The sequence below is a fragment of the Rhinopithecus bieti genome, unplaced genomic scaffold (assembly GCF_001698545.2).
Source record: "Rhinopithecus bieti isolate Rb0 unplaced genomic scaffold, ASM169854v2 scaffold_29990, whole genome shotgun sequence".
Lineage (NCBI taxonomy): Eukaryota > Metazoa > Chordata > Mammalia > Primates > Cercopithecidae > Rhinopithecus > Rhinopithecus bieti.
This window is the reverse complement of record NW_016812921.1, coordinates 431,912-443,957: the sequence shown is the minus strand read 5'-3', so window position 1 is coordinate 443,957 and position 12,046 is coordinate 431,912. Positions and strand designations below refer to the sequence as shown.

General features: G+C 46.0%; 1 protein-coding gene across 1 annotated transcript in view; it reads right to left on the bottom strand.

Annotated features, from left to right (window-relative positions):
* Positions 1–12,046, bottom strand: part of MCM3AP (minichromosome maintenance complex component 3 associated protein) — a 56,749-nt gene that overhangs the window by 41,685 nt on the left and 3,018 nt on the right. Inside the window, exons 4-9 of the mRNA XM_017847268.1 lie at positions 9,564–9,642; positions 9,054–9,198; positions 6,903–7,093; positions 4,599–4,738; positions 2,498–2,695; positions 1,659–1,928 (exon numbers count right to left, since the gene is read on the bottom strand). Coding sequence (XP_017702757.1) covers positions 1,659–1,928; positions 2,498–2,695; positions 4,599–4,738; positions 6,903–7,093; positions 9,054–9,198; positions 9,564–9,642 — 1,023 coding nt within the window. The remainder of the gene's footprint in view (positions 1–1,658; positions 1,929–2,497; positions 2,696–4,598; positions 4,739–6,902; positions 7,094–9,053; positions 9,199–9,563; positions 9,643–12,046) is intronic.

Below are 12,046 nucleotides of genomic sequence, written 5' to 3'. Positions count from 1 at the left end.
TTTTTTTTTTTTTTTTTGAGAGAGTCTTGCTCTATCGCCCAGGCTGGAGTGCAGTGGCACGATCACCGTTCACTGCAGCCTCAACCTCCTGGCCTCAAGCAATCCTCTCATCTAGGCCTCCCAACATGCCATGGGCCACCACACCTGATCTTTCTTTTTTTTTAAGAGATAGGGTTTTGCTTTGTCACCCAGACTGGAGTGCAGTGGCATGATCACAGCTTACTGTAGCCTTGACCTCCTGGGCTCAAGGGATCCTCCCACCTCAGCCTCCCCAGTAGCTGGAACTACATGCGCACATCACCACACCTGGCGTTTTTGTTGTTTTTGTTTTGTTTTGTTTTGCAGAAGGGTCTCACCATGTTGCCCAGGCTATACAAGGCTTAATTTTAAAATATAAAATCAGCCGGCATGGAGGCTCATACCTGTAATCCCAGCACTTTGGGAGGCTGAGGCAGGTGGATCATCTGAGGTCAGGAGTTCCAGACCAGCCTGGCCAACATGGCGAAACCCTGTCTCTACTAAAAATACAAAAAAACTGGCCAGGCGCGGTGGCTCAAGCCTGTAATCCCAACACTTTGGGAGGCCGAGGTGGGTGGATCACGAGGTCAGGAGATCGAGACCATCCTGGCTAATATGGCGAAACCCCCGTCTCTGCCAAAACTACAAAAAGTTAGCCAGGTGTGGTGGCGGGCGCCTGTAGTCCCAGCTACTCCGGAGGCTGAGGCAGGAGAATGGTGTGAACCCGGAAGGCAGAGCTTGCAGTGAGCTGAGATCGCGCCACTGCACTCAAGCCTGGACAACAGAGCAAGACTCCATATCAAAAAAAAAATTAGGTGGGAGTGGTGGTATGTGCCTGTAATCCCAGCTACTCGTGAGACTGAGGCAAGAAAATCGCTTGAACCCGGGAGGCGGAGGTTGCAGCGAGCTGATATCACACTACTGTACTCCAGCCTGGGCAATAGAGCAAGACTCGGTCTCAAAAATAAAATAAAATAAAATAAAAATTTAAAATCAGTCACACATCTAGATATTCTGCCACACAGTTCTTGAGGAAAATACGAAACTAAAAAAAAGAGGTCCACCATTGATACGGGAATCTCAGAACTAAAGGGAACACTGTCCACCATCAAGCTCAGCTTAACACCACCACAAGCAGAGGGCCAGAGAGCTCGCCAGACTCCTAGTAAGTGTCTAATTATGGCTCAGACCAGGGTTTTATATTCATTCATTCTCACTACCCTATTCTTAGCATTTTTATTTCACACAATTTTTTCCCTCTCTTATTACTTAGATCTTTGACAAAACTACCTGGAAACAGGGAACTGCTAACAACCTGGAACTCCCTCTCCTGGTTCACTCACCTGTCTCACGAGGAGGATTCCTTCCTCATTTCCTCACTGGTGAGGACAAACTGTTCTCAGAAATGAACATGTGGGGCCTACATCAGATGTGCTGGTCCCAGGGCACACCCCCATCACGCTTCCCCCAGCTCAGCTCAGCCAAATGCACAGCCATACCGAGGTCCTCTACTATCACCCCAACATCTGCTAACAGAGAGAATGCAGCACTGCTGGCTACTGCCAATCCTGAAAGTGCTTCTCCTGTTTAAAGCCTGCCTTTTCAGCCACCTTAGGGCAACTTTTGGATGTGAAGATTCACCTTAGGATGTCTCCCTTGTTGAGACTGAGCAGAACATTGTAGCCCTGGAACTCCGCTTCGCTGGCACAGAAGACGCCCTTGTTTCTCAGGTCCTGGTACATCTCCTTCAGGCTCTGCAGGCACTTGGTCATGTTCTCATTATTGATCTTGGCATCAAAGGAGGACATGGGCTCCTCACACATGAAGTGGGCACAGTGGATGTGAAACCGGGTGCACTTCTCAATCAGGGACACCGTCAGGGGGTCGCAGAGGTGCTGCTGTGTGATATCCTGGCCACAGGCGAGGGGGAGGATCACACACACATTCCCATGCAAAGAGGCAACTGTGAGAAAGATCATGCTGCGACCTCAATTTCTCACATTTCAATTTGAAACAAAGCCCATGATACACATTTTAATAGGACTTTGTAGTGACTTAAATAAAAGTCCTTGGGGTTTTTTTTTTTTTTTGAGACAGAAGCCAGGCTGGAGGTGCAGTGGTGCTGTCTTGGCTAACCACAACCTCCGCCTCCTGGGTTCAAGCAATTCTCCTGGCTCAGCCTCTCTAGTAGCTGGGATTACAGGCGTGTGCCACCACGCCAAGCTAATTTTTACATTTTCAGTAGAGACGGGGTTTCACCATGTTGGCCAGGCTAGTCTCAAACGCCTGACCTCAGGTGATCCACCCACCTAAGCCTCCCAGAGTCCTGGGATTACAGGCCTGAGCCACCGCACCCGGCCCACAAAAGTACATTTTTGTTACAGATAAACTATATAACAGAGTAAAATAAAAATAACTATCAGTTTGACTTTGGAATTTGTATGCATTTTTTAGCGTCCAGGTTGGAGGCAGCCAATACCTTCCGTATGCCACGCGTGCGGTTCCACACAAAGTCGTACCAGTCCCGCAGGCTGCCCTCCTTCTGGTCCATGATCTGGGTCACCAGGTAGTCCATGGTCCTGCTGAGCACTGGCAAGGGCCGCAGCTCGTGGGGCAGGGGCTCCTCCTGATCCGCCGAGGACCGACTGTACTCTTTCACAGCTGCTGCATGGTCCACCTAGAGACATGATGCAGAGACAGGCTGCCCATGTGGCATACCTCGGGCCAGGCAGAGTTACGCCTGAAAATGAGGGGGAAAATCACATACACACCCACACAAGATCGATATTTGAGAATACATTTTTTCAACATAAAATTTCTGTTAAAAGGCGACAATCAAAATTCAAAGACAAATTGAGAAACGTGACTTTAGCAAATATGACAAGGAGTTAAGATACGAACGCGTCACGACAAACAGGAGGATGTAAGTGAAGGCACATCTGCCACGCTCCAAAGCAGAGAGATGGGACAGGGAAGGGCCTCCAGCATTTAAAAGGTCTCAGGTCTGCTCACACACCCGGTTAAGTCTACACAGACCAGAAGTGAAACAGAGACAGGCAGTGAGGACTGCTGAGGGCACAGCACCAGGGACTAGCTGCCCACCTGGGGCCAGGAGCTACATCTCCCACCTCAAAAGGAGGCCGAAGACATGGCCGAGGGAAGAGGCAGAGACGTACACAGGATGAGCGCCTGGGCATTGCCCTCTCCTGAGGCAGGGGCCCTACAGTGAGACGAGTTGCTGGGCTGGGGACCCCGAACCAGGCAAAGGGTGTATAAAGCCACCAGCCAGGAAGCGGAGGAGGAGCCCACAAGCAAAATTCACAGAGTCCAAAAGGATCTATATCGGTGCAGCTTTCTAGGGAACCAATTTGGGAAGATACATTGATCATGCTCAGCAAAGGTCATACCCTCTGATGCAGTAATTTAATTCTTAGGATCTGAAGAAAATCATCTAAATACCAGAGAAGCATTACATATAAGATGCCAAACAATATTATTAATAGAACTAAAAATTTAGAAACAGCCTATCTACTAATGGTAAAATGCAGTTTTGACAGAGCTACTAATAAAATAATATGCTGTCATTTTAAATGCTCATAGTTTACCCTAACAAAGGAAAATGTTCATAATTTTTTTTTTTTTGAGATGGAGTTTCGCTCTGTTGCCCAGGTTAGAGTGCAGTGGTGCGATCTCAGCTCACTGCCAGCTCCACCTCCCGGGTTCAGCCATTCTGCTGCCTCAGCCTCCCAAGTAGCTGGGACTACAGGCACCCGCCACCACACCCGGCTAATTTTGTGTATTTTTAGTAGAGACAGGGTTTCACCGTGTTAGCCAGGATGGTCTCGATCTCTTGACCGTGTGATCCACCCGCCTCGGCCTCTCAAAGTGCTGGGATTACAGGGGTGAGCCACCGCGCCCGGCCTCGTGACATAATTTTAGGAGGAAAAAATACACATAAAATTGTATCTAGAGCATAACTTTGAATGTGTAAAACATAAGCATAGAAACAGACAGGAATAAGATTGTAAAAAGTAAAAAGTTAGCTGGATGTAGTGGCTCACGCCTGTAATCCCAGCACTTTGAGAGGCAGACGTGGGCAGATCACTTGAGCTTAGGAGTTTGGGACCAGCCTGGGCAATACAGCAAGACCCCATCACTTCAATAAATATGACGATAACTAGGTGTGGTGGAGCATGCCTGCAATCCCAGCTACTTTGTAAGCTGAGTGAGATGATCACCTGAGCCTGGGAAGTTGAGGCTGTAGTGAGCCATGACTGGACCACTGTGCTCCAGCCTAGGTGACAGAGTGAGACCCTGTCTCAAAAAAAAAAAAAAAAATTTTGAAAAACAACTTTATTTAAAATAACTTGCATCTATACCTCATCATGTTATCATGTATAGGTACCACTTACAGAGTGAACATCTCACAATGCAAAAACAGGTTAATATGATTGTTAATAGCCCAAATACCCAACACCCTCTAAAACAAACACCCAAATCAAGTAGGTACAGAAATGACAAAAGCAGCCCCATCCCCTGCACACCCTGCCCCCACTCCACAGGGAGATGCAGGGCTCTACCTGGTCAGTCCCTGGGACCACTTCGAATACACTCAGCTGGCTACGGGTCTCCCGCATGTACCTCTCCTTCTCAGGACACATATCCAGGCAGGTCCCAACAAAAGTCCTCGCTTTGTCCAGATCGGTTCTCTTCACCCGAGCTAAGTGACGTCAAGTAAAAGGTAAGAATGTACCACATGGTTAGCACAAACCTACAGACGTGTATTCTCATAATGATAAAAAGAAATTAAAACACACACACACACACACACACACGTTACAAAATAGAAAAAAAATATTTGTAAAACTCTGAGCCTCAGAGAAAGAGGACTTATGTTCTATTCTGCCAAGCAGCAGGACATCAAAACTCCCGAAGACCCGAGTCCACCTCTTTCTAACAGTCACAGACCCTCACTGCAGATAAAAGCAGGCGAGTGTGCTCACTTTCAGCCGGAGTTTTCTAACTCCTGTAATGACCTCAATGACAAAAAATCATGGTGCAGGATGTTTACTAAAAGGATTGACTTGTAACAACTGCAAATATTCAAAATATATCACTATTCTAAAACTCTGTCTCGGTATTCACCATGACTTTAATATAGGAATCACATAATGGAAGTTAACTGGGTTCTTACCTGAATAACTTCTATGATTATACTTAGAATTAAATAGTTACAAATGTAGCTTGCAAGTAAATGGAAATGCAACAACTTCACAACTAAAAAATATATACTTGTTTTTATTTTGAAAAATTCTAATACCTGGGCTGGGCCTGGTGGCTCACGCCTGCAATCCCAGCACTTTGGGAGGCCAAGGCTGGCAGATCACCTGAGGTCAGGAGTTCGAGACCAGCCTGACCAACACAGAGAACCCCATCTCTACTAAGAATACAAAAATTAGCCGGGTGGGGTGGCGCATGCCTGTATTCCCAGCTACTCAGGAGGCTGAGGCAAGAGAATCACTTGAACCTGGGAGGCGGATATTGCAGTGAGCTGAGACTGCACCACTGCACTCCAGCATGGGTAACAGAGCAAGACTCCATTTCGAGGAAAAAAATAAAAAAAAGAAAAATTCTAATACCTAATAATTTCATTTGGAATATAAAAATCACCATTATCAATGATACGATGTATGATGGCAGTTTTTAATACTATGTATCACTATATTAAGGAAACATGGTGATTAATCGAATTATCCACAGCTTTTAAAAAAAGGAAACTCCTATAGCTGAATTTTTTTTTTTTTGAGATGGAGTCTCACTCTATCGCCCAGGCTGGACGGCAGTGGTGCAATCTTGGCTCACTGTAAGCTCCGCCTCATGGGTTCAAGCAGTTCTCCTGCCTCAGCCTCCCGAGTAGCTGGGATTACAGGCATGTGCCACCATGCTTGGCTAATTTTCTATTTTTAGTAGAGACCGGGTTGCTCCATGTTGGTCCGGCTGGTCTCGAACTCCTGACCTCAGGTGATCCACCAGCCTCAACCTCCCAAAGTGCTGGGATTACAGGCGTGAGCCACCACATCCAGCTTTTTTTTTTTTTTTTGAGACAAAGTCTCATCCTGTCGCTCAGACTGGAGTGTAGTGGCACAATCTCGGCTCACTGTAACCTCCACCTCGCCAGTTCAAGTGATTCTCCTGTCTCACCCTCCCAAGTAGCTGGGACTACAGGTGTACACCACCGCACCCAGCTAATTTATTTATTTATTTATTTATTTATTTATTTATTTATTTTTTGTAAAGATGGGGTTTTGCCATGTTGGCCAGGCTGGTCTTGAACTCCTGACCTCAGGTGGTCTACATGCGTCGGCCTCCCAAAGTGCTGGGATTACAGGCATGAGTCACCACACCCAGCCTGGCTGAAATTTAAGAGAATAAAATTGGCAAAGAGGAGCACCTGTGTTTTTTCCTTTTATTTTGGTCCCTGCATATATTTTTAGTGTTAATAGAATACTTACTTTTTAGTAGGTAATACATTCACACAGTTCAACATTGTAACAGTGTAAGGATGCCCTGTCCGAGATGGAGCATTCCGCCATAACCTTTGCCCTTCACAATCCTGCTCCCTCTACAGACAGAAGTCCATTCTTTTGCATCCTCCCACTGCTATTTTATACACACATTAGCAGACATATTTGCACATATATGTACACATACACACAACACTCACTCCAAGAAAACTGGCAGACCATGAAGATCAGACACACCACATCAGAGGCCTGAGACTCAACAGCAATAGAGCCCAATGGAAAGGAGTTGCTCCTGCCCTGATGGCACCCAAGAAGACGACCTCACCAGGCCCCTAGAACCTCTGCCACCACGTGCCGTACCTTGCCGCATGATCCTGTCTCTCTGGTCAAGCAGGCGGTACTTCTCCTTGGATGTCTCAGCCACAGTGCCTATCAGGGTACTGAGGGACAGCACACATGGCCCGAGGCCCTCAGAGCCATCGGAGGCTGAGTCAAAAGAGTCTCCTTCGAATTGGTGGGCCTTGAGAAGACTTGGCTTCTTCACTGGAGAGCTATAAAGTAAACACCACACTGAGGGCCCTCGTACCAGGAAGGCCTTCAGAGCATTTTCGTTTCTGAACACGTCCCCTCATCTTTCAAGATTTTATGGTCATCTAAAGCTGAGAAACTACAAGCACTTATTGAGTTTTGATAAAGATGGTAATGAACACAAAAGCGTTATTCACATTATTCACTGACTTTAATATAATTTTCATACTTTTGAAAAACAAAATAGCCTGGGCAACATAGGGAGACCCCATCTCTACAAAAAATTTAAAAATCAGCCAGGCATGGTGGCATGTGCCTGTAGTCCCAGCTACTCGGGAGGCTGGGGTGAGAGGATTGCTTGAGCCTGGCAGGCGGAGGTTGCAGTGAGCTGAGATTGCACTGCTGCTCTCCAGTCTGGGTTACAGAGTGAGGCTCCAAACTTACCACCCCCTACCAAAAACAAGATAGGCGCATTTAAACAGCTAAAAGGAGTACTTACTGATTCCTATCTCAAAGAAACGAAACTCAGCACGAAAAATATCTTTAATATCATAAGGAAATACTATGCCTACATGTTTTAAAACTAGTTTATTTTGATAGGACATACTAAAAGGAATCAGGCATGCTCCCTCAGCTTCCCCATTTTCTAGCTTTCATCATTTTCTGAACTTGAATGTCAAAGATTATGTCAAACCAGCAACTAAACTGCTCATCACAAAATGGAAAGTGAGGAAAATACATTGGCCAAAAGATGAAAAGATGGATTCAGCCAGAGACCTGTCAAAGTAGGTCTGGTGTGAAAAGGAAAAGCCTTTGAGAACAGAGTTCCCCAGACAGACACGGTAGCCAGGGCAGTTCACATCACGTGCTGGCTAACACAACTAACACGGCCAACCGTGTCCGCTTCACTGTGATAAGCCGCACCTACAAAAAGTCATGCTGCCCTTCCTTTAAGTGACAGCTTTTTAGGAAAAAAAAAAAAAAAAAAAAAAAAGTCACGCTGGAAATTGGAAACTGCTGTAAGTGATTATCAGAAATGCATGGTTTGACCGGGCACGCACGTCTAGTCAGGAGTTCGAGACCAGCCTGGCCAACATGGTGAAACCCCATCTCTACTAAAAATACAAACATATTAGCTGGGCATGGTGGAGCAGGTCTGTAATCCCAGCTACTAGGGAGGCTGAGGCAGGAGAATTTCTTGAACCCAGGAGGCAGAGATTGCAGTGAGCCAAGATCACGCCACCAAACTCCAACCTGGGCAACAAAGTGAGACTATCTCAAAACAAAAGGAATGCATAGTTTATTACAGACAGTTAAATGCCTTGAGGAAAAAAGTTATTGCTTGTACATTTATATGTCAAGTGGAACTGCACTCAACTGCAGTGGGATTCAGGACAAGTTAGATGAGCAAGGAGATTTGCTACTACAATCCTGTGAGGCAGGCAGCGACCCGCCACAGGGCGCCAGCCTGCGTGTGTCCCACAGAGCAGGCACTCTGTGCAAGGCCAGAAGTTCTGCTGTCCTAAGTGAGCAGCCTCCCCTGGATCTCCTGTAGCTGCAGCCAAAAGGCCTACACCAGCTATAACAACTGTGTGATGAGATTCTCCCATAGAAAATGCCAAGTGGAAACAAGAAAAAAAGGCCAGCCCCAAAGGAAGGCTTTCTCAGCAACCTTGGCCCTAGGGTATGTGAGAACAAGACAGGACAGAATCACTGCTGTCCACCATCTCTACAGCTGACAGGTACCAGTGTCAGAAAATTCTCTCTTCTGGCTGCGACCACCAGCCCCCCACAGACCCACCTCCTCATGGCCCATGCTGGCTGGAGGTGCAGAGCCCCTGCCCTCCACCCCCAGCCATCCCTGGCAACTGGCTTTTGTCTCCGCACCACTCCCCACAGTCTTGCACCCTGACTCATGTGTCACTGTAGGGCGCTATTTCCTGGTCCTTCCCAAATAAGGTCATTAGGAGGGACCGATCCCACCTTTTATTCAGGAGGCTGCCAGCACCAGCCCTCCCTGCGGCCTTGCTAAGAGGAGAGTGCTGAAAGGGTGCATCCTCTGTGCTCGGGCTGACTTCACCATCACCTGGTTTCTTCTCCTTCAGGGAAAAGGGTTTCTTATTGGGGCCTGTGGACATAGGAGGTAGAAGAGTTTATGCAATCATAGATCACCTGGTACTGGACTTTTTCACTCTGTTTCTGAGAAACTAATATTATTTTCGTAGTCACAGGAGGTTAGAGAAGAGCCCAAGGAAATAACTGTGAGATGCAAATCCACTCAGAGCCAGCCTCCCCCACGGGCTGGGGAAAGGGCTCAAACTCAAAGGGTTTGGACCAAGAGCATGAGGAACTGAAGACAGGGCCGTGCACAATGGCTCGTGCCTGTAATCCCAAGATCAGACTGGGCAACATAGCAAGATCTCATCTTTATTAAATAAATAAATAAATAGAAATAATTTTTTTTAAAAGTGAAAAGAGTAATTGAAAACTCACTTATTTTCTTCCTGTGCCAAAAGATAGCCATGTCTTTATGCAAACTTTTCCCCTTCTTTCTAGCCAGGGCTGCAGATGCCTGGAAAACAGTCCACAACCACCAAGTGTGAGTACATCAGGAAACCAAAGGAAATGGGATTGAAAACTCAAATGCAGTAAGCACAACAGACCACTCAAAGGCACCAGGAGCCGGCGTCCTTTGCACGACAGTGATTCCTCCACCCACACGTCTGCTGCTTGCATGGTCTCTGGCTGTGGCAGTAGCAGGATTCATCTCCCTTACCTGTCTCACCAGCATGTATTTGCTCTTCCCCTTTTTTTTTTTTTTTTTTTGGAGACAGAGTCTCGCTCTGTCACCCAGGCTGGAGTACGGTGGCGAGATCTTGGTTCACTGCAAGCTCCACCTCCAGGGTTCACGCATTCTCCTGCCTCAGTCTCCTGAGTAGCTGGGACTACAGGTGCCCGCCACCCATGCCCGGCTAATTTTTTGTATTTTTAGTAGAGACAAGGTTTCACCATGTTAGCCAGGATGGTCTGTATCTCCTGACCTCGTGATCCGCCCGCCTCGGCCTCCCAAAGTGCTGGGATGACAGGCATGAATCACCGCGCCCGGCCCCTTTTTTTAAATTAACAACTTTGCTTCATAGAACCCACAAACTTGGCCTTGTTGGCATTTGGTGAGATGATTCTCACCAGCTGATCACATATACAGAAACAGTAAGTTTGCCAAGTCACAATTAAGCACAAAAGGGAGCTGCAGAATAACACACATGGGATGCCACTTACTACAGAAAACACACACAAAACCAACCACATGTTAGTCTCCCTGTACATACACTCATAAAAATGTCTAGAAAAGGCAGGGCATGGTGGCTCATGCCTGTAATCCCAGCACTTTGGGAGACCCAGGCAGGCAGATCATGAGGTCAGGAGATCAAGACCATACTGGCTAACATGGTGAAACCATGTCTCTACCAAAAATACAAAAAATCAGCCGGTGTGGTGACAGGTGCCTGTAGTCCCAGCTACTCAGGAGGCTGAGGCAGGAGAATGGCATGAATCCGGGAGGCGGAGCTTGCAGTGAGCGGAGATGGTGCCACTGCACTCCAGCTTGGGCTACAGAACAAGACTCCATCTCAGAAAAAAAAAGTCTAGAAAAATACCCACCACACTAGTTAACTGGACTACTTCTAAATAACAGAAGAGATAAGGATGGTCAGTTTTGTCTGTATCAATGAATTGTTTATAAAGGCAATGTATTTACATATTAGTTATGTCATAAAATATTTAAGGTTCAGCTGGGAGAATGAGCACATTGCAATAGGCAAAAAATAACTTTAAAAACAAAAGGGGGGCTGGGCACGGGAGCTCATGCCTGTTATCCCAGCACTTTGGGAAGCGGAGGTGGGAGGATCACTTGAGCCCAGGAGTTTAGGACCAGCCTGGGCCACATAGTGAAACTTCATCTAAAAAAAAAAAATAATAATAATAATAAAATAATAGTAATAAATAATAAAAACAAAGCCAGGCATGGTGGCTCATGCCTGTAATCCCAGCACTTTGGGAGGCCAAGGTGCATGGATCATTGAGGTCAGGAGTTCAAGACCGGCCTGGCCAACATGGTGAAACCCCATCTTCACTAAAAATACAAAAATTAGCCAGGCGTGGTGGTGCGCACACAATCTCAGCTACTTGGGAGGCTGAGGGAAGAGAATTGCTTAACTGGAAAGGTGAAGGTTGAAGTGAGCCAAGATTGTGCCACTACACTACAGCCTGGGTGACAAAGCAAGGCCCCGTCTCAAAAACAACAACAACAACAACAACAACAAAAATGAGAGCCGACACAATGACTCAGGTCTGTAATCCCAACACTTTGGGAGGCTAAGGCAGGAGGACAGCTTGAGGCCAGGAGCTCAAGACCAGCCTGAGCAACATAGTGAGACCATGTCTCTATAAACGCAAAAATAAAACAATTTTTTTAATTTAAAAAATTAAAACTAAAAACAAATTAGGATTACCATATGACCTATCAATTCCAGTCCTAAGAATATACCCCAAAAAATTGAAAGCAGGGACTCAGATAGTCATATGACAATGAACATTATTCACAATAGCCAAAAAGTAGAAACAATCCGTGTCTGCCAATAGATGAATCAACAAAACGTAGTCCATCCACTCAAAGGAGTATCACTCACTTTACAAATTTCTACTTTATAAATTTCTCTAGAACGTAATTTTGTCTATGAGAAAACTCCGAAAAAATAGTGAAGATATAAAGCTATATAACGTGAGCAGTCCACACTCACTGCACCCCAGAAAGTATTATGCACTCGAGACTCCATCTCAAAAACAATAAATAAATAAAAAGAAAGTCTGATGCATACATTTAAAGTCAGGATACAAACCCAGTGCTTCAAAGCAGTTATCTCTAGAGGATAGGATGACAAGGGAAATTTCACTTTTTCTTTTTTTTTTTTTTTTTT